The sequence below is a fragment of the Anolis sagrei genome, chromosome 2 (genome assembly GCF_037176765.1).
Source record: "Anolis sagrei isolate rAnoSag1 chromosome 2, rAnoSag1.mat, whole genome shotgun sequence".
Taxonomy (NCBI): Eukaryota; Metazoa; Chordata; class Lepidosauria; order Squamata; family Dactyloidae; genus Anolis; species Anolis sagrei.
This window is the reverse complement of record NC_090022.1, coordinates 65,592,211-65,614,913: the sequence shown is the minus strand read 5'-3', so window position 1 is coordinate 65,614,913 and position 22,703 is coordinate 65,592,211. Positions and strand designations below refer to the sequence as shown.

At 38.3% G+C, this 22,703-nt stretch overlaps 1 protein-coding gene across 4 annotated transcripts in view; it reads left to right on the top strand.

The window, feature by feature from the left end:
• Window positions 1–22,703, top strand: part of SLC6A1 (solute carrier family 6 member 1) — a 107,797-nt gene that overhangs the window by 60,539 nt on the left and 24,555 nt on the right. For all 4 annotated transcript variants that reach the window (XM_060765932.2, XM_060765931.2, XM_060765933.2 and 1 more), the window contains exons 2-4: window positions 8,873–9,299; window positions 11,668–11,799; window positions 13,279–13,379. In XM_060765932.2, coding sequence (XP_060621915.2) covers window positions 9,062–9,299; window positions 11,668–11,799; window positions 13,279–13,379 — 471 coding nt within the window. In that variant the 5' untranslated portion in view covers window positions 8,873–9,061. The remainder of the gene's footprint in view (window positions 1–8,872; window positions 9,300–11,667; window positions 11,800–13,278; window positions 13,380–22,703) is intronic.

The following is a 22,703-nucleotide window of genomic DNA, read 5'->3' as shown; positions in this document are numbered from 1 at the left end:
AACCCTTTGCCTCTCTAGCCTTTTGCTGTTGTTACTTCCTGCCCATGCCTTTAGGCACCAGCTAGCCCAGCTGCAGCTAATATAAAAAGTCACTCGTGTAGCAGTAAAGCAGCCAACGGGAGTGGAAGCAGCCTAAGTAATTGAATTGCTGTAGAGAGACATGACGGTAAAGCCTGGGGTTTATTTCTTCTAGGAGCTGGAGAGAATCACAGCAGTCAGAGACAAAGCATTCATGTAGCCTTAGGAGATAAAGGCCTAGTTTCATGGTTCTCAAGACATGCAAAGGTACAGACTGTATTCCTTTTTCTAATTCAAGATATTCATCCTTTCCAAGATGATTTTTCTCTCTCTTATAATTGGCATTAAAGTCCCAAATATGTTCATTTGGTAATTCTTTTGTAAAACAATTTCTTTGGTATTTTAAGTGTTCAGGTTCATGCAACATTCCTATTTAAGTGATTTAGTTCTGAATCATTTTTGTTAAAAAATGGAAACGGGTTTGGGGATTCCAAAATGATAACACTGCCTGTGAAAACTACATGTTCAGAAATCTACACCAAAATAAATATGTTCCTACCTACAAAATACTTGTGTGCTCTCTTGTGTCTCTCTCTTGCTTCTGTGGAAAGATGGCACCTTCCACATAGCTGTACAAAATCCACATTGAACATTGATCAAATTGTGCCTTTATGTGTGCCACTCCAAGTCCCCTTCAGAGTTGAGAAGGCCAGGATATAAATTTGGCAAATTAATAATAGAATAATAATAATAATAATAATAATAATAATAATAATAATTCTCAAAGCGCAGCAGACAAAAAATCAGTACAAGAAAACTGCACTCCAAACCAGAGCTGACAGCTGGCACAAGAAAGCATTGCATGGGCAGTTCCTTGACAAAATTAAAGGAAAAGTTGACAGGGAGAAGACCTGGGTATGGCTCACAAATGAAACACTGAAGAAGGAGACAGAAGGCCTGATTCTTGCAGCCCAGGAGCAAGCCATCAAAACCAATGCAATTAAGGCCAGGATCGAAAAATCAGCTGATGACTCAAAATGCAGACTATGCAAGGAAGCTGATGAAACTATTGATCATATCCTCAGCTGCTGCAAGAAAATCGCACAGATGGACTACAAACAGAGCCACAAGTGCTGGTTTTGACCTACAAAACCCTATACGGTTCCGGCCCAGTGTATCTGTCCGAACTGATCTCCCTCTACGTCCCTCCCCGGAGTCTAAGATCTTCTGGGGAGGCCCTGCTCTCGAACCCGCCTCTATCACAAGTGAGGTTGGTGGGGACGAGGAGCAGGGCCTTCTCGGTGGTGGGCCCCCGCCTGTGGAATTCACTCCCCGGGGAAATTAGATCAGCAACATCACTCCTTTCCTTTAGGAAAAAACTGAAAACATGCATTTGGGACCAGGCATTCGGACAATCTGGCAGATAAAGAAAGGACTTTGACAATGGACAGGAATTGACTAATGGAATGGAATTATGGAACTCTGAAAGACGAACGCTGAGCATGAGAATAGTTTTATTGATGTGTTATATACTGATTGTTTTGATTGTTTTTAGCTGTGATAACTGTTTTAACTATGGTTTTGTACATTATGTGTATTCTGTGTAGGCATCAAATTGTGCCTTTTTGTAAGCCACCCTGAGTCCCCCCTCGGGGGTTGAGAAGGGCGGGGTAAAAGTACCCGAAATAAATAAATAAAATAAAATTATATGGCCCAAATGATTCATTGGAACTTATGTCACAAATACCATCTGCCAGTAGTAAAGAACTGGTGAGATCATAAACCTGCAAAGGTAGCAGAAAATGAACACGCAAAAATGCTGTGGGACTTTCGAATCCCGACTGACAAAGTTTTAGAACACAATACACCAGACATCACGATTGTGAAAAAGATTTGGATTATTGGTGTCACCATACCAGATGACAACCACATTGAGGAAAAACAACAGGAAAAACTCAGCCGTTATCAGGACCTCAAAATCGAACTGCAAAGGCTCTGGCATAAATGGGTACAGGTGGTCCCAGAGGTCATTGGCACACTGGGTACCGTGCCAAAAGATCTCAGCCGGCATTTGGAAACAATAAACATTGACAAAATCACAATCTGTCAACTGAAAAAGGCAACCTTACTTGGATCTGCGCACATCATTCGAAAATACATCACACAGTCCTAGACGCTTGGGAAGTGTTTGACTTGTGATTTTGTGATACGAAATCCAGCATATAGGTCTCATTTGTTGTGACATACTTTGTTTTTGTGTCAGTAAAATAATAATAATAATAATAATAATAATAATAATATGGTAGTGCAGACTCAGAAAATCCAGTTCAAAGCAGATATTGTAGGTTAGCTGCCTTGATATTCTGGGTTATATGGCTGTGTGGAAGGGCCCAATAATGCTTCCATTTACTGTTTCATAGCAGTTACATTTGTATACTGAAGCATAAACTGTACTTAACCTTAAGTACTATAGGTGAAAACAATTTAACTTGATAAGTAGTGATTTGTAGTTGGTTTTTCTCCATCTTATGGTGAAATGTAACCACTGTATCTCATGGGTGAGGAAACATAGAAAGGTAGATGAAAATAAATGCATTTCAACTCCTTTTTGCAACGGTGATGCAGTTGGACAGGAAGAAAAGTCTAGATCAGTGGTTCTCAACTTGGGGTCCCCAGATATTTTTGGCCTACAACTCCCAGAAAGCCTAACAGCTTGTAAACTAGCTGAGATTTCTGGGAGTTGTAGGCCAAAAACATCTGGGGACCCCAGGTTGAGAACCACTGGTCTAGATCCATTCTTGTAGTATATGTTACTTTTGTGTTAGTGTTATCACTGAAATACCCCATTATAATCTCACTTATCTTTCCTATGGTGTTAGCCTTTGTTGTCTGTTTATGTTTATGTTTTAGTGATTGCTTGTTATATTCTATATTCGTGATTTGATTCTGCTGATTTTGAATTGTATTTTTAATATGCTGGAAGCAGGTTTGGGTCCCTTTGTGGGAGAAAAGCGGGATATAAAGATTGGTTATTATTATAATCCACATAATCCGCATCTCCCTTCCTGTCTGGCCAACTTTGTAGATAGACTTAATTGTTGTAAGTGTCATTCTCACTACACCTAGGTAATGCTATGATCATTTGCTGCACATTTTCAGGGAGAAAAACAAACTTCTGGAATTTTATAATAAACTCAGTAACAATGGTTCTAAGTCTAGATATTCTAAAATTAATGCCCTTTCCTTTGTTTTAAGGATTCTTTTGTCTGATGTTCTCCTTTCTTGAGAAGGAGAATGCTCTCACACAGAGATACAGTGTTCCCTCGCTACCTCGCGGTTTGCTTTTCACGGGTTTTTGCCTCCCAGTTTATGAATGGTTGCCATGGCTCAGAGCAGCGGTTTAATCCCTCCTCCTGGCAATGATATAGTGTGGAAGGGGGTTTCACCCTTCCCCTGGGGAGAGAGGCAGCCAATCAAGAGAGATTGCAAAGCAAAGCAGAGATAGCTTGCAAAAAAAAAAAAAGGTATGTGTTGCCTTTAAATCTCTCCTTGCTTCTGCCTCACCCTTGAAACTTGATATACATATATAGCATCCCTACTTCACAGATTTTCACTTTTCGCAGGTGGTCCTGGAACGTAACACCTGTAATAAGTGAGGGAACACTGCACATAATACATTACTAATGAAGGACAGCCTTGCGGGGAAGACTTTCTATTTGTGTTGATTAATATAGTAGATGGTCAATAATCAAATGTAGGGCTTGCAAAAACCTTTTCCCTCAGTTCATATGCCTTAGAAAGGAAGCCACACATGCTTCCTTTCTAAGTCTGCTATAGGAAAGGCAATATATAAATAGTCCTTTTTAAGACATCACAACACTGATCCACTATTTCTTTCAATGATATCTAATCATGGAGTAGCTTCTGACTTTAAACTTTTGGCACTTTTCTGTTTTCTGCAGTGACCCCCTCCCAATTTCTCATGTTATGTAGTATGCCCCCCCCCCCAAATGCAACATTTACAGCTAATAATTCTGGAGGAAGAGTTATAGAAGGTTTTCCTACTTGGTCTTTATTAGAATCTTTAAGGCACCTTCCTCAGAGCTGTAAAAAATCCACATTGAACTGAGTTATATGGCAGTGTGGACTCAGATAACCCAGTTCAAAGCAAATATTGTGGATGATCTGCCTTGATATTCTGGGACATATGGCTGTGTGGAAGAGCCCTGAATGAAATTTTTACATGATGATAATTGTGCTAGAAGGAAGAATGGGAGAATGTTTCAGTGAGAAAGAGGAACAGGGATGCATATGAGCTTCTTCGACTCAAAAGATTAGAGATCACTGGGAGGAGGGAGTAGTATAATGGGGGGAAAGTAATGTATGGATAATAGGAGGGATTGTTCAAAAGAATATATGTTTATGTATATGTGTGTGTAGGTTTTTTATTGTTCTTTTGTTAAATATGCAAATTTAAAATTAACAATATTTCAGTGAAAAGAGTTTCCCTCTTACTACACACACACACACACACACACACGTGTGTTCACACATGCAAGTTGTTTGGAGATTTTGCAGTAGTGTTACCATTGTCTCATTCACAGATATACTTCAGTTAATGATATTAATATATCCCTGCTTTCTAACAGAAACTTTGGTACTAGAGATAGAAAACACATGGAAAAATAGGGAGAGATTTTTTTATTTCAAACACCTCCCCCCCCCCCCCCCACACACACACATCCAATAAGGTTCAACACATTTGAGCAAACCTTTTATTCCAAAACACTTCGAGTTTTCTAGTAACCACTTGAGAACTTCTTCCAAAATGCATTCCAGGATACATTTTTTATTCTTTCAACAGCTTTTACTTTTCTTATGATTTCTGTTTTGGTAGGGGAAAATATCCTTCTTCAACATGCTTGGGGTAGCTACTGGTAAGGACAGCTAATCTATTTTTCTTTTCTTTCTGTTTTGCTTTTCACAAATGCTTGTAAGTTGTTCTGTAAGCAGCTGCTTACTCTGCCTGTTGCACATGAGCATACACAGTTACAGTAGGATCAGTTAGACTCTAGAATCCCATTATTTCCCAGATCAAGCTTTATTTGTGTTATTTATTACAGACATGCTGCTGCCGTTCAAAACCGATAGTCTCTCTCCAGTCCTCTTTCACTATTCTCCCAATGTCAATCCTGCAAACAAACAAAAGCCACCTCTCTTTTCTAGCTAGACCAAAGACAAGGAAAACAGATAGAGCTTCCCTGGGTACCCCTAAAAGGCCTTGTAAAAAGGAGCTTCTTTGTCAGCAGCATGCTTGTACTGTGGTTTTGGAGTCCTGTAAAGTGTTTTTAATTCTGTATATGTGGAGGGTGAGAGGGATTGCTTTAGAAATTTGTTTTAGGAATTTAGTCTACAGATAAATGAAAAGGATTACTGGAAAAATGAAAATGCTAATACACTCAAATTTAATAGAGAAGCATGCATATAATGCAAATGATGCTAATTGAAGGTGATTATTGAGTCAAGCCACCTTCAGTCAATTCTTTCCAATTTTTTAAAGCTACAGTTGGAATATTTGAATGCAATATTCTATACAGTTGTTTGTAGGAAAATAAATTGGTTTGGTGTAGCTTTTTAGAAAGGGAGCTCAATTTTAATTTGCATACATTGGACTTTAAAACATCAATAAAACAAACGAATCTACATACCATTTGTTGAATCCCAAATCTATGGTTAACATGTTAATATGCTACATAGTGTTGAGCCCAAATTATCTACCCAATTCCTGTTCATTCTAATTGTTGGGAAAAGCTCAATTTTTCTTCTAAAAATATCACTATTATTGTTCAAAGCCCAGACTCAAAATGTGTAATGAAGGAAATGTAGGTTTTCTTCATAATGGAGGTGCCAATGTCATTTCTGAGTGAGAAACCAGATACAATTCCTTACTTTTCACACTGTTTCTGATTTTAATGTGAAAATAAAATCCCACCAAAAAAAGTTTTTACGAGGTTTCAAAGGTGTTCAGAAGCAAACTGAATATCATAGTTAGAGGCTGCTCTTGATTTTAGATAAATTGCTCCTATATCCCCAGTATATTAAGGCTACTGTCCAAATGCATTTCATTACATGCTATTTTGTTCGCTGTCCTGAAATCAGGGAAGAAACTGAATAATAACATCACAATAGACTACATATACGTGATGAGGACTTTGAATATTTCAGTTCCAGAGTGCATTGAATTTACATTTTGTTCTTATTGACCTTTAATAAAGTAACCTTACATCATAATTGGTAGTCTCTTGGTGCCAGGCCTCTGTTGTTTCTTCAGAAAGATTTACTATTGCTATTCCTTCTCCCACTGTGAAATAGCTTCATTATAATGTTCATATTGTTGCGATTCCATACAAATTTTATTTTATAAATTTGTATGGAATCTGTGGAATGTCCAGGGTGGGAGAAAGAACGCTTGTCTGTTTGAAGCAAGCATGAATGTTACAATTAGCAAGTGGAATATCTCAGTACAATGAGTATGTGTTTTATGTGCCTTCGAATTGACTCTCAACTTATGTCAAGAACACGAATTTCATATGGTTTTCTTAGAAATACTCTGATAGTGTTGGTGAGCTTCCATCGATCAGATGGGATATGTGATGCCTGGGTTGCTGTGAGTTTTTCAGGCTGTATGGCCATGTTCCAGTAGGATTCTCCCCTTACGTTTCACCTGCATTTGTGGCTGGCATCTTCACTGGTCTTTTGGAGGTGAGGCAAGTGGTGTGTGTGTGTGTGCGCGCGTGTATCTATGGAATGTCCAGGGTGGGAGAAAGAACCCTTGTCTGTTTGAAGCAAGCATGAATGTTACGATTAGCAAACTTGATTAGCATTGAGTAACCTTGTAGCTACAAAGTCAATCAGTGATGGTATTTGCATAGTGATAGCCTGGCTGTTGTGGCTGGAGGCATCTTCTGTTTGGGAGGTGTTAACTGGCACTTGACTGTTTGCTCTCTGGAATTCCCATTTTTGAGTGGTGTTCTTTATTTGCTATCTTGATTCTGGTGTTGTTTAATGCTGGTAACCAGATTTTGTTTATTTTCATGGCTTCCTACTTTCTGTTGAAATAGTCCACATACTTGTGGATTTCAATGGCTTCTCCTTATAGTCTGACATGATTGTAAGAGTGATCCAGCATTTCTGTGTTCTCAAATAATATTTTGTATCCAGGTTGTTTCATCAAGTGTTCTGCTATAACTGACTTCCGTGGTTGAATTAGTCTGTAGTACCTTTCATGTTCTTTGATGTGTGTGGGCACTGCGCTTGGTGGCCCCTATGTAGATTTTCCACAGCTGCATGGTATATGGTAGACTCCTGCAGTGGGTAGAGAATCCCTCTTATCATTTTCTTAGTGTAGCATTTGTTGAATTTTCTTAGTGGGTCTGTAGGTTGTTTGTAGGTTGTGCTCCTTCATCTGTTTTCCTGTGAGGTCAGCAGTTCCCCTGATGTATAGTAAGAACACTTTTCCTGCAGGTGGATCTTTGCCTTTACTCTCATGGCTTATTCTTGTTCTTGCAGCTCTTCTGGTATCTATTGCAGAATACCCATTGGCCTGAAGAGCCCAGTTTAGGTGGTTCAGTCCACCTTGGAGAAATTGGGGTTCACAGATTCAATTTGCACAGCTTTAATTTAAACTGTGTGACTCAATTCTTGCTTTGGTTTGTGGATGGTGATGTGGTCCAAAACCTTGTTTAGTGCTTCTTCTCCACGGCTCCAAATGTTGATGGTGTCATCCACAAATCTTAACCATGTATTAGGCTTTTTTGTTACTGTTTTCAGGGCTTATTTCTCAAAGTGTTCCATGTAGAAATTTGTTATGACCAGGCTATCTGATGCCTTTAGGATATTTTGGAAAAATAGAAATGTCATATTAGCACTTCTTTATTTCCTTCAGCAGGTGGTGCTAGAAAATAGTGTTTAAGCTCTTTCAGACTGCTTTCTATTATCATCATTAATCATTCTCCCAGATAAGAAAATGTACACTCCTTGTGGATTGCGTTATAGTATTTTTTGGGGAAATGAAAATGAGTTTCATTACCTGTGTGTGGGTGTTCAGAAGAGGAAGTGCATTCTAGGGAAAACAGCATGTGCAATATTCTGAATTAAAATTTGGAATATTGCAGAGAATTAGGGCTGTCAAGATTTCCTATACTGTGGAAATTGAAGAAGCAGTGAAGCCAGGTAACATTAGCTGGAGCTTTGGGAACCAACATAATCTGAAACTAAATAATAATGCTGAACTTACTATAACCTCCCCAACTTTGCATCAGCACACTCCAACTGGATTGCATCCTCACTGTCAAAAGACCTATCTTCTCAAAACCCTTATCTCTCCTTTAATTAACCTGTAACTTTCCAATTGTCTCCCACACCTTCTGAAAAAAGTCTTCTGTGTTTTACAGTTATTAGTAAGACTAATACTTTACCAAAACTATTGTTGAATAAGTGCCTTATTCTTTTATCTCTATTTCATTCTTTTTGCTTCTCCTGGCACTTCCTCTTCATAATGAATGGAGTTAAAAGACTTTTAACTTTAGGAAAACAAGTACTGTATAGGTTTATACATTCCCTACTCTATGTGTTTCTTTTATAAGCTGCATTTTTATGGAGGCCATTGGGTAAATTCTTGTTCTCTCCCAGAAGGGCTTTTGTAGTTAGATAAGAAATGTAATTACACTGGTGTTTTTGAATCAAGGTTGCAAATTGAAGGACTATTCAAATTACTTGAAGGCTTTGAATTTTGTTGCTTGCAAGTGATACTTGAGACAAGTAAATATAAATGTCTCCTAATCTTGTTTTACAGATTAATACAAGCACCTATTGCAAGATACCAATTTGGATTTTAATACTTGGAGCACCATCTCTACTAATACTTTAACAATCACATCAATCTTTAATTGGGGAGTCAAGAGCCGCAAAACTGCTGTCCACGTGGACTGGTGCTGACATTTCTCGTCCAGCTGCGAGAGCCGCTCAGTCTAAACCTAGAGACATGGCAACAAATGGAACAAAAGTAGCTGATGGACAAATCTCCACAGAACTCAGTGATGCCTCAATCACCAATGACAAGCCTAAGACATTGGTAGTGAAGGTGCAGAAGACAAAAGGAGACATTCCAGACAGAGACACCTGGAAGGGGAGATTTGACTTTCTTATGTCCTGTGTCGGCTATGCTATTGGCTTAGGAAATGTGTGGAGGTTCCCTTACCTTTGTGGAAAAAATGGAGGAGGTATATATTTTGGTTCATTAAATTATTTAGTATATCCCAGGACTTCGAATTAGCACTCAATGTCAACAGCAAAGAAAGGTACACTTGAGGATAGACTAAAGCTCCTAATATAGATCTTAGAAAGGTATGAAGATATTCTTTGGAGAGAATTGCTAACCATTTTGGAATACTTCTGCCAATACCTTGGTTGAAAGCTGTGCCAATCTACAGTTTGGAGCATCACTGACAGTGTACCACAGGATGTCTTCATCAGAAAAAGGGTTGCTTCAATGAAGGAAAGTCAATACATTTGAAAACATTACCGCACTGCATACCTAATCCATAATATATATAGTTGAGTTTTCACCCAGTTGTTTAGATTTCTTGGGAAGTACGCTGAGTCCCTTCTGCCAGCCTCCAGTACAATTGGAGCAGTCCAGAAAGATTAGTGAGAATTGATCCGCTTACTATTTACCTTGGTTCATTCTTCAAACAATTATATTTCATTATCACTGGTAACAGCTGTGGCAGGCAGCCTCTTTTGAAATGACCAAATTTGAAATTAGCCTGAAGAAGAGAAGGCTGAGAGGAGATATGATAGCCATGTATAAATATGTGAGAGGAAGCCACAGGGAGGAGGGAGCAAGCTTGTTTTCTGCTTCCTTGGAGACTAGGACGCGGAACAATGGCTTCAAACTACAAGAGAGGAGATTCCATCTGAACATTAGGAAGAACTTCCTGACTGTGAGAGCCGTTCAGCAGTGGAACTCTCTGCCCCGGAGTGTGGTGGAGGCTCCTTCTTTGGAAGCTTTTAAGCAGAGGCTGGATGGCCATTTGTCAGGGGTGGTTTGAATGCAATATTCCTGCTTCTTGGCAGGGAGTTGGACTGGATGGCCCATGAGGTCTCTTCCAACTCTTTGATTCTATGATTCTATGATTCTATGACCATAGTTGTTTACTTTGGTAACATCTGCTTTTATCCTTTGGAAAAAAGCTGCCAATGAGAATAAGAAAGTCTCGTTTGATTTTAAAAGCCAACAACCCTTTATTATGTTTAGCTCAAGGGTCCTCAAACTTCTTAAACAGAGGGCCAGGTCACAGCCCCTCAAACTGTTGGAGGGCCGGATTATAAATTGAAAAAAATATGAATGAATTCCTATGCACACTGCACATATCTTATTTGTAGTTCAAAAAAACACTTTAAAACAATACAATAATTAAAATGAAGAACTTGTGCTTTCAAGTCGTTTCAGACTTAGGTTGACCCTGAGCGAGGGCCGGGAAAATGACCTTGGAGGGCTGCATCCAGCCCCTGGGCCTTAGTTTGAGGACCCCTGGTTTAGCTGTTCAGTAGCAAATTGAATATAATCATTGTTGGTGAATATGTATCTTCTTTCATGCATTGAAAAACCAGACAGAAATGCAGTATCAGTACACAAGACCCTAGGAAACTACCATGTACTTAATCAGAAATTAGTCCAGCTAACCCAGTGTCATTGGTGCTGACTGGTTCTGGTTTTCCATGGTTTCAAGTATTGTTTTTTCCAGTTCTTAAGAGTTTTCAGGGATGGGTTCTGAGACCTTACATGCAAAACTTGTGCTGTATCACTGAGTGACAGATCCTCTCTACAATGTGTGACTCAAGCCATACATCACAACCACAAAGCAGAACTCCTGCAAGAGTGATATTAATAAGGTCAGGTCTTTCAATCATAGGATCATCATAAATCAAACTTCACATAGCAGCAGTTAGTAACAACATATAGTATCACATGTCAAACAAGCCATGTTACTGAAGTTAAGGAGTCTGTTAATGGTTTGTTCTAGAAAAATTAGTGAAACCAAAAAGTGGTTCAGTTTGGACTACTAAGTTCCATTAGCATAATTCTGGAGACAGGAGGCAGTAAGACCCCTATAAATCTGCTCTATAGAGGTCTGAGAAGTTCTCCAAAGCTGACCTCTGGCGCAGACTTTCTCAACCTGTGGGTTCCCAGGTGTTTTAGCCTACAACTCCCAGAAATCCCAGCCAGTTTACCAGCTGTTAGGATTTCCGGGAGTTGAAGGTCAAAACATCTGGGGACCCACAGGCTAAGAACCACCACTCTAGCAGTTGCATGAGTTGGGTAGGAGAGAAGGAGAAAGTGGTATTGGTCTAAAGCACTCCAGCACAACACTGAATTTAGCTCCAACTTCTGACAATAGTAAGAGTTTAGAATTTGGAGAGAGTATCCTATAAGTGTGTGAATATAGCAAATACTGCAATTTTAAAAAGAATTGCTTAATTTAAAGAGAAAATTAATGCCAAAATCAATGCTCATCATTGCACTTAGTAAAATCACAAAAAATGATTACACTTTGTTTAAATTGTTCTTTTTCTGTACACTTTCAGGGGCATTCCTGATTCCATATTTCCTTACTTTAATATTTGCTGGAGTTCCCCTGTTTCTTTTGGAATGTTCACTTGGCCAATACACGTCCATAGGAGGTCTTGGAGTCTGGAAGCTTGCTCCAATGTTTAAAGGTACTCTATTGAATTAAGTATTATTATTATTTAAGTCATTGTTGCTTTTTTCCTCAACTAATAATTCAAAGTTACACAATAGCATTAAAGTATGCATTAAATTTATAGGTGTTACTACTGATGAAATAGCTGTTATTTCGAACTTGAGGGAATAAAAGAAAATAAGATTTTTTCATTTTAAAAATTATTTCAGCTGTAAGTGTTATGTACACACTATCACATCTCATGCATCAACAGCAGTTTCAGAGTGCAAATGTTACAGCTTCAGTCATAATGTCCCTTCTTTCATACTTCAGCACATTTCCAATTTGATCAAAATACTACTACTTGTAAGATATGACAAAATGTATTTCACACATCTGTGAGGGAATAGCTACAGATTTTCACTTTGTTGGTGTAATGTTTGCCCTTTTATCCCTCAAACAAATATCAAGCTGTCAAAATGCATTGAAGTCATCACTATTTTCCTGACTCCATATCTGGTTGAATTTGTGGGAAGGCAGAATGAACGTCTCAAACAAGGATATCTGTTGTTTTTGACAAAGTAAATCTTCTGTTTCATTGTAGCTTTGCTTTCATACTCATTATGTGTTAATAGAGTGTCATTAATATGGTATTGCTAATGTTCCTTTGTGCTATTACTGCTCCCCCTTGGAAGTATAAGCAAGACAGGAAGGGAGTGACCTCCTAACTATTCAGTTATTGTAGCTTACCAGGAAAGTCTATAAAGTCTATATCAGTGCTTCTCAACCTGTGGGTCCCCAGATGTTTTGGCCTTCAACTCCCAGAAATTCTAACAGCTGGTAAACTGGCTGGAATCTCTGGGAGTTGTAGACAAAAACACCTGGCAGACCACAGGCTGAGAACCACTGGTTACACAGTTCCCTATTAATTCCTTCAATATTTGACATTGATGCAATCCATCATCCACAGCATTTATTTCTCAATGGACAATTTCCCACCTGTCAGCTAATTTTCTAAGCCACATAGAAATTAATCTGGTAACTGAATTCCATTTTATCCATCTTCTTTCCTTTCTACAGCAATCTGAGTTTGGTAATTTTCAGTAAACATAACTGCCCTTCTTGTTAAATATCTTTCCCATAAACTTTCCTGCAATTGTTCCCTGGCAAAGAAACCATGTCTTTCAACACAATCTTATATGAAAAGTGTAATTTTGCTGTCAGTGGTTATTAAGAAGTTTTGTAATATTTATTTATTTATTATTTATTTCGGTTTCTTCTACCCCGCCCTTCTCACCCCGGAGTGATAATACTCCAGACTAAAGCTCATGAAATTACTGCTATTCATGAGAATGAGTAAAATGATCAATATACTCAACCTAATTATTTTCATCCCAGTATAAGTGCCCAGAAAAGTATTTTTTTGTTCTCCTTTAGGCTAAATTCTTTCTAGTATGATTTTGCAACTAAGAATATGTTATCTATAATATCCTGACATGTTTTTTCTTTCCTGTAGGTGTAGGATTAGCTGCTGCAGTCTTGTCCTTCTGGCTTAATATTTACTACATTGTGATCATTTCATGGGCAATATATTACTTGTACAACTCCTTTACCACAGTAAGTTACATTCTTCCTCTCATTTGATACATCATCTCTTTAATTCAATTTGATTAACTGAAGAAATATTAAAATGCCATAGTATACATGATTTTTAAGGCCAGCTATTTTATTTTGCTTGATTTCATTTGACTTTACTGAATGAACTCATCTGCCCGCTTGCTCACCATTTTATTGGCTAGAGACAAGTGATCTTCATATTCCATATATATTCATCCCAAGTGCCCCCCTCCCCCCAAACACACACAAAAGTGGTAGGTGCTTGAACTGTAGTATTTGAACATAACATACATTTTGATTGTGAACTTCAAATTAAACACAATTTTAAAAGATAATTTTTATATTGTATTGTACCAATGGCATGAACTTTTGGTGAATACCACCGTGAATGTCAGTTGCTCTAGAGAGGAGGATAGACTTAATCCCATATAATAAGAAGAAAAAGACAGAATTAGAGGTTAATGGAGAAGATTTGGACAGAGAGATTAAGAATCCCCTCCCACACAGGCTGGGCTCCATTTCCATGCACTTCAGAAATGGATTCCCATGGAGGCCACCACATAATGTAAGGACACTTCCAGTGGGACTCCGTGGGACTCTGTTTCTGAAGCACATGGAAACAGAGCCCAGAATATGTATTGTCGAAGGCTTCCATGGCCAGAATCACTGGGTTGATGTAGGTTTTTGGGCTGTATGGCTATGTTCTAGAAGCATTCTCTCCTGACATTTCACCTGCATCTATGGCAGGCATCCTCAGAGATGCCTGCCATAGATGCAGGCAAAATGTCAGGAGACCTCACAACCTCTGAGGATTCCTGCCATAGATGCAAGTGAAACATCAGGAGAGAATGCTTCTAGAACATGGCCATACATCCTGAAAAACCTACAACTAACCCAGAGCCCAGAATGCATCTTCAGGAGTCAGGTGCTATCCAACTCCAAACTGAAGAAAATGGGAGAAGACAGGGAAAAATGGGGAAAGGAATGTGGGGTGGCTGTCCATCCCAGAAGATGGACCTCAGTGGTAGGGAATGAAGTAAGATGGTTCCCCCAACTTCCCCCTGCTTTTCCTTCACCCATGGGATGAGGTCCTAAGAAATTCATTCTAACCTAACCCTCAGACTTTCTTCTTTCTGTCGGTCGGTCGGTCTGTCTGTCTGTCTTTATTTATTTATTTATTTATTTATTTTGCAGTATTTATATACAGCTTTTCTCACCTCTGGGGGAACTCAAAGCTGTTTACATAGAAACAGTGACAAAATTCAATGCCTTACTTGCTGACTTGCAGGGGTTATAGGAGACTTTGGGTGCCTCAACAACTCATGCTATGCCACTAAAACTTCGCAGAGCATCTCTAAAACACATGATTCAAAATACACTTGCTTACTGAAGACTCTGGTTTTAATATTTACTGGTACTACATTGTGATCAATGTAGTAAATATTTTTATTTGATTTAGCGTTTTTTCCTCATTTGGGTACAATTTCACTGAAATTACATCAGGAAAGGTGAACTTTCTTGCCTTTGGAAGGCAGTAGCCGCTTGATTTTTTACAGTAGCAGGAAAGGGAGGTATTTGTCACGACTGTGGAGTTCAGCAAAGAGAAAAAGAAAGAAACAATGTAGCTGATTGTGTATTATTCCTATCTGTGAGTTTGTGTATTTTGAATCTGCATAGCTGAAAGGGGAGAATTGGGTGTTCTGGGGCAGCTTGTGTAAGGAAACTGTAGGTTTTTAATCCCAATCTTTCTCATTTTAGTAGCTGTTTAGAATATTCCTTTACAAACATGACACTGGCAACTGTACATTTAAAACCTCTTTGTTTATTTTGAATGACTCATAGTTTTATAGTAGTTGTGAAGGAGGAACAAAATATTTTGTTTCTTAAAGTGTCAATTGCTGGTATACTATCACTTCATGTTTTTTTTTACTGAAGTTCTCAAAAAGGTAGTTATATTAACCTCTTGCTACATAAAAAGGAGGGGAAAATGAAGGGCAAAACTGTATCCAAAGAAGTGGGTTTGTACCCACAAAGACATGTGCAAAAATAAAAGCCAGCGATACTACCACATTTCCCTCCCCCTTATTCCTCTTTATCCTTTAAAGAAGCTGTCTGGTGCCTTTGAAATGCCTAAGATTTTGTGAACATAGGAATCACATTGAACAAAGAAATTGAGAAATTAAATACACTTTTCAGCCTGGGAAATAACTGTTTCGTAGAATTATTTTGTGTACCTATCCTGCTTGGAATTAAAATATCTCGTATTTTTGGAAGTTTATCCATGGGCAACTGGAGAAACAGAATGCTAATATAACTAAGATGTAATAAATGAGACACATCTCCCCACCTGTGATTCTGGAGAAGTATGTGTAATTACCTATCGCTGGCCTGCATCTTTTTTTTTTTTTACACAAAATGCTCAATTCAATCGCTGTTGCAGCTGACTTCAAGAGACCTCCTGTCTAAGAAAGGAATTGTGATGCTGGGATTTGAGCTCACTTGTGAAGTCTAATAAAGCTTTCCACAAGGAGGCAATTATCACTCCTTCAAACCATCAATGATAATGTAAACATGCCCCAAATCGTAAGAACAATAAGGAATGTTTATACTACCAGACAATAAGGAGACGCTAATGATGTTGTTTTATTGCTGCTGTGGTTTATGTAATTGTAATGTTTTAATTGTGTTGTGATACTATGTATACTGTTTGGTTGGAATCCGCCTTGAGTCGCCAATAAGGCTGAGAAAGGCGGTATACAAATACAGTAAATAAATAAATAAATAAATAAATACCCATTTGGATGAATGTACTTTCTCACAGAAAAAGATGGAATGGAAGCCTTGGAAAAAGGGGATCTCATAGGTTACTTACAGAGGGAGATCAAGCAGTTACAGTATCCTTCATGGTTAGGAAAAAGACATAAGCCCCTTCCACACAGCTGTATAAAATCCACATTGAACTGGATTATATGTGAGCGTGGACTCATTACCTCTGAGGATGCTTGCCATAGATGCAGGCAAAATGTCAGGAGAAAAATTGCCTCCAGAACATGACCATATAGCCCGGAAAAACCTACAACAACCCATGGATTCCGGCCATGAAAGCCTTCGACAATACTCAGATAATTCTGTTCAAAGCAGATATTGTGGTTTATCTGTCTTGATATTCTGGGTTATATGGCTGTGTGGAAGGACCCTTGGAGGGATTTGGGTGGGAGATCTGTAAAAGGGGGTCTAAATGTTATACTATCTATGAGGAGAATACTCAAGGCAATGTTAGGCAGTCAAAGCATTTTCACAAGTTGAAAACTCTGAAACCATAATAACTGGGTCCATGCCTCACTCCTATGCTTTGCATTGGCCCGGAAATAATGATATGTAAAGAGATGACTTCCTTGGTTTTGATTTTTAAAGATAGATATTGAAGACTGGCCCTCTAATAATTCAATTGTAGAGACTAATGTAGATCTCTTAACTGTGTTAGGACTAATTGCCTTATGATATCTTCACTTGATGAACACATTTTAATGAAGGAGCTCAAGTCAAGCAAATAATCAGTTGCAAAAGCTAATTTTTTGTGTTATCTGGCTTGATTGCACATTTTTCAAATATAGAGATGAAAATGGATGTGAGTTAATACTAGAGGGTAGCTTTGAAGACTCACTGGTGTCACCTTGGCATTAATTCTATTTCTATAACATCCTACCAAACATGTTTTTACCCAGAGATATTTGGAGGACAGTGAGCTGACGCATTTCCAAGTTACTTTCAAAATTACTTCCCAGTTCAGAACTTCCGTGTAACTGCAACAAGATCCTGTGTAAACAATATAGTTTGAAAAATGAGTTGTTAATTACTCAAAGAAAAAGAAAGTCACATGAGAGCATGAAATCATGTAGTTCTCCTGAATTTCAGCTAGTTGTCAACCTTCAACATAAGGAATAAATATGAAATATCTATAACAATATATCTGTTTTGAACAGATGTAGTCAACTTCACTCATTACATGACAAATTTGCTCATAATATAATTCCAATTGTGGAGTTTGTTTCCAAAAGGTACCAAATCCATCTGAAGAAATTTAACAGGAACTGGAAAAAAAAACATGCTGAGAATGTGCATTCTTTTGCTATAATATGAAATTTTCCAAACCCAGTACTGAAGTGATTTGATATATTTTGATAGGTTTTTCTATCTGCATAATATCCTACTTGTAGCCAACAATGTGCTGCCACCTATAATTCATTTTTCATTTTGGGGGGATTTAGTACTTTTTGCAAACGTACTAAATCCCTTTTAATTGCACTTCAGTGTTCAAATTCTTTCTTCGACAGCAAATTAAAATAGTGAACCCTTAAATGTTACAATCCCTTCTAGAAGTTTGGTATTATTGCCATTTAAGAGACATAGTTACTAGAGGCCAATGCTGGGTGTTAGAAAACATTAGATATGCCAATAACCAAAGGCTATGATTTGGTTGGGGAAGAGGGACTTGCATTGCTTATCTCAGTTGAATTAGATTTTAACATTTTGAACTTAAACAAATTTACTAGTTTTATCCAGGCTTCTCTTTTCACTCGTATTCATTTTGACAGATTTGTACATTTAAATATCTAGCCCCCCTCCCCAGTCATAATAATTTTTCATCTAGTGAAGAATGGAATAAACCAAATTAGAATTCATGTATCAATAGATTACCGAGGCATGAAATTAATTTCATGTGAGATTTCATGTTTTTTTAAATATTTTATTTATATTATCATAATTCAATACATTGTTATACATCTTTGTTATGCAGAAGACACATAATATTCATTGCTATTTACAATACATAATTTTTTTGCATCTACTGTTATTTTCACGCTTATACATATTTTTGATCCCTCACCACTGTGTTCCCCACCACCCGAGCCTCTTCTTTTATATATCATCCGTCAAAAAATTTCATTTCCTCTTGTGGAGGCACTTTGTATTTAGCCCAGAAGCAGACTTGCAGCCAGTGGGACTGCGGCAACATGGGAGTGGATCTCTCCCTGTACAGAGCTCCAGTTAGTAATCTGGCTGCCAATCTCTGTACCAATTGGAGCTTCTGAACTGTCTTCAAAAGCAGACCAACATAAAGAACATTGCAGTAGTCCAAACAAGATGTGACTAATATGTGGGCTACCATGGCCAAGTCTGGCATCTCAAGGCATGGATGCACAAGTTTTAACTGTTCAAAGGCACTCCAGGCCACTGCTGACACCAGAGGCTCCAAGGTCAGCAATGAATCCAGAATCACCTTCAAACTGTGAACCTGGGTCTTCAGGGGGAGTGCAACCCCATCCAAAACAGGTTGTAACTCTATACCCTGATCTGCCTTATGACTCACCAGGAGCATCTCTGTCTTGTCTGGATTTGATTTCAGCTTGTTAGCCCTCATCTAGTTCATTACTGATGACAGACATCAGTTTAGGACCAGGACAGCATCCTTGGCATTCAGTTGGGTGTCACCAGCATAAATTTGACACCGATCTCCAAAAATCTAGATGATCTTTCCCAGTGGTTTCATGTAAATGTTAAACAGCATGAGAGACAGAATAAAACTCTGAGGGACCCCACAAGCCACCAGCCAGGGAGTCAAACAAGTGTCCCCCAGCACCAGCATCTGGGACCGGTTCTGCAGGAAGGGCTGGAGCCACTGCAAAACAGTGTCCCCAAGCCCTATCCTGGAGAGATGCCTCAGAAGAATACCATGGTTGATGGTATTGAAAGCCACTGAGAGATCCAGGAGAACTAACAGGGACACACTCCCCCTCTCCAATTCTCTTCAGAGATCACCCACCAAGGTGACCAATGCCATCTCTGTGCCATGGCCAGGTCTGAAACCAGATTGAAATAGATCCAGATAATTGGTTTCCTCCAATAAACTATGTTTTAACAGTAGTCTTGAACTGACACTGAAAACAGGCCACAATGGTAGCCAGTTTCAAAGCCTGGATATTACTCTAAAATAAAACTAGTTGGTGTATTTCAGTCAGTGGTATAACACAGAATAATTCCTCACCTGAAAATCATTTACATTTTATCTTGTCTGGGACATAGAAGGAGGAAAGACACCTAGATTATATTTAACCTATGAAAACTGGTTCTTTATGAAAGATGTATGCTATAGGAATATGTATGCATATTCAAATTGAATTAGAAACTGAATCACTTGAGTCAAAAATTTATATCAAAAACTTGAGTGTAGTCTAATAGAGTAGCCATTTTGGACGACTGGTACAAAATTACTGAATATTACTAGGAATGTGCAAAGCTTTGGAGCTCTGCCTCATAATTCGGATATTCAGACAATTTGAAAATACGAACCTCCAAATTACTAATTGGAAAGGACCCCTCTGAAGCATTTACAAATTGAAACACAAGCCTCCAAAACTTTCTGAGAGGTTTGTAAAAGATTTGTTGATCCAGAGGGTGGGTGGGAGGAAGTCCTAGTAGCTTCTTCCTCCTCACTGTCAGCCTCCCTACATCATCTCTGTGTTACCCCAAACTTATATTTTCTAAATTCCCACTCCCTACTCAAACTTTACAGCCCTTACCTTCCCCTCAGTTCCCTTAAAACTGCAGCCTCGTTCTTCTGGAGTGAGCAGAAGTTTGGGAAAGCTATGATCTCTGTAGCAGAGTATTCAAAAGGCCCTGCATTAAACTACATTTTCCAGAATTCTGCTTGTACCAGAAGAATGGTACTGCCCACATTATAGCACCAGGGAAGGTAAATAATATGTGCTTAAATTGAAAAAAAATCTTTAAAATCAATGAATAGGCTGATTGTAAAACTTGACAGGCTTGCTTCCCTGCTCATGTTGTCTCACTGTGCTACAATTTGAGTATATACTCTTGTAGTTTTTTAAAAATAATTTTAATTGAAAAAAATAATTTCTAGAAATCAGTAGATGAACTAATCTTTCTGAAACTTTGCAGGATTGATGCACTACTTATGTTGTCTCATTAGGGAGACCCTTTGTAGTTTTTTTTACATGTAAAAAAGTTTTTAAAAATCTTAAAAATCAGTGGATGACCAAAATATTCTAAAACCTGGCAGACTTAAAGTCGTAAATGTTGCCTATCAGTGTGCCCAGTTTCATCCTGATAGCCATAAAAATGAATCTTCTTGTGTTGCTGCATGAAGTACCATGTAGCAACTAGCAAATCTGAACATTTCTGCTTCATGATACAGGTCCTGCTGGGACATCACTGTTTCCTATAAAATGCTATACATAGTGAGCCTCATGCTCACATAATTCGTCTTCATAATGAGATGTGTATACAAGAAGCACAAAGCCACTCCAGAACTTAGTCATGATAGTGTGTACATAAATTGATAAGTTCAACACAAGATACCGACCACAGAGGGAAAGCTAAGTCCTACCCCTTACTGTAGGTTTTTGTGTGTGTGTGTGTCAGGAGCAACTTGAGAAACTGCAAGTTGCTTCTGGTGTGAGACCACTGTAGGTAAATTACAAGAACACAACTTCCTTGCTGCAGCAGTTCCATTAACTGTTTATATGTTTATGGGAACAATTCAAAGTGCAATATAAAGCTCAAGTCCAAGTTATCTAAAAGACCGTGTTGTCTCATATAAGCCTGACCATGATTTGAAACCTTCTAGGAAGATACTTCTCTCTAACTGACCAACTTCACAGGTTGAACTGGTGGAAATAAAGGAGACAGATTTCTTAGTGGATGCTCTGAAACTCTTCTATAGAACTTCCTTCTGTAGATGTTAGATTGGCACCTTCCTTCATATTTTTTCATAATCAAGTGAAGAGGTTTGGGTTTCATCTGAATCACAGAGAGACTGCCCATAATTTGAGATCTTCCAGGAATGTCCTTTTCTTTGTCCCAATATTCTTACTGGTGGGAAAAGAGATAATGGCTTTTTAAATGGCTGCTCCCAGGCTCTGGAACTCCCTTCTACAGAAGTTACATTGGCACCCTCCTGATTGCTCAGAAGAATTTGATCTTTCAGAATTTGCTATAGTGCTTATTTGTTTTTGTTTTTGTTTTTTTTGCATGGTTATTCTTTTTACCATTTTATTTCTATTTTAAACTGTTTTAGTGTGATTTTTTTGTATTTTTTAGCCTTTGCAAGTTGTCTTGATTCTCAATATGGGGAAAGGCTGAATGTAAATAAAAATGATAATGATAACAGTACTACCAATGGCTCATGTCTAGCCTATTTGGCTGATTGCATTTCCTTGTACGAACCTGCCCAAGCCCAGAGATTTTCAGGAGTTGCCCTTCTCTTGATCCCACCTCCATCTCAAGCTCAGTGGTGGAAATAAGAGAGCAAGCCTTCCTTCTCAGTGGCTGCCCCTCGGCTATGGAACTCCCTTCTTCCCAGGGAAGCCAGAATGGCCTCCTCCCTGCTGTCCTTCTAGGGGCAAGCTAAAACCTTTTTATTCAGATAGGGTTTTAAAGATTATGATTTTAAAGATCATTTCAGGGGGTGCTGTGGTTTCTTTATGTTTTTATGGATTGTTAATGGTTTTTAATATCATAAGAGTGTGCAAAACACCACAAATCTGATTTGTTTCAAAATACAAATTTAGTATGCCCCCATTTTGTTTCATAAGTATTTAAACTATCTTGAGGGGGTCTGTTTTGTTTCAAATTCGAATTTCTGAAATTTTGGTATTATTTCTGTCATTTTATGGTTATCAGGATGAACCTTGCTACACTTGTAAGACACATTTACCACTGTAAGTTGCCCAGGTTTCAAAATGTTTCACTCACCTGATGTTTGAGAATTTTTATAGTTTTTACCAAAAACATTTTTTAAATAGAAGCTACAAGAGCTATCCTCTTGAATTTCTCTACAATGACATGAAATAACCAGGGCATCATTCCTCCAACATTTCAGAAATAATTGCACATCCACTGATTATTAGGGATTTTTTTCTCAATTTAGCATCTTGGCTGAGTCACTTTTTCTCAGCCTCAGAGAACTTTGGACTTTCTAGTTTTTTATGACTATCAGGATGCAACTTGACAGTTGCCACACTTGTACTACACTGACCCCGAAATATGGTAAAGGAATAGGTTGGTCGGTAGACTAGAATTATCAATTTATACTCCCTCCAAAAAAAAAGTAAGTGTGGGGAAATAAACTAGCTATTGTGGCATGGAATGAGCCAGAGGATAATAGAATGAAAAAGAAAGGAAAGCCAGAAGCAGACCGGCCAAATTTTAAGAGGGAAATTTAAGAAGGAGAAAGGAATGGGATATTTGTGTGTGTGTGTGTGTGTGTGTGTACATACACACACAACATGAAACACACTT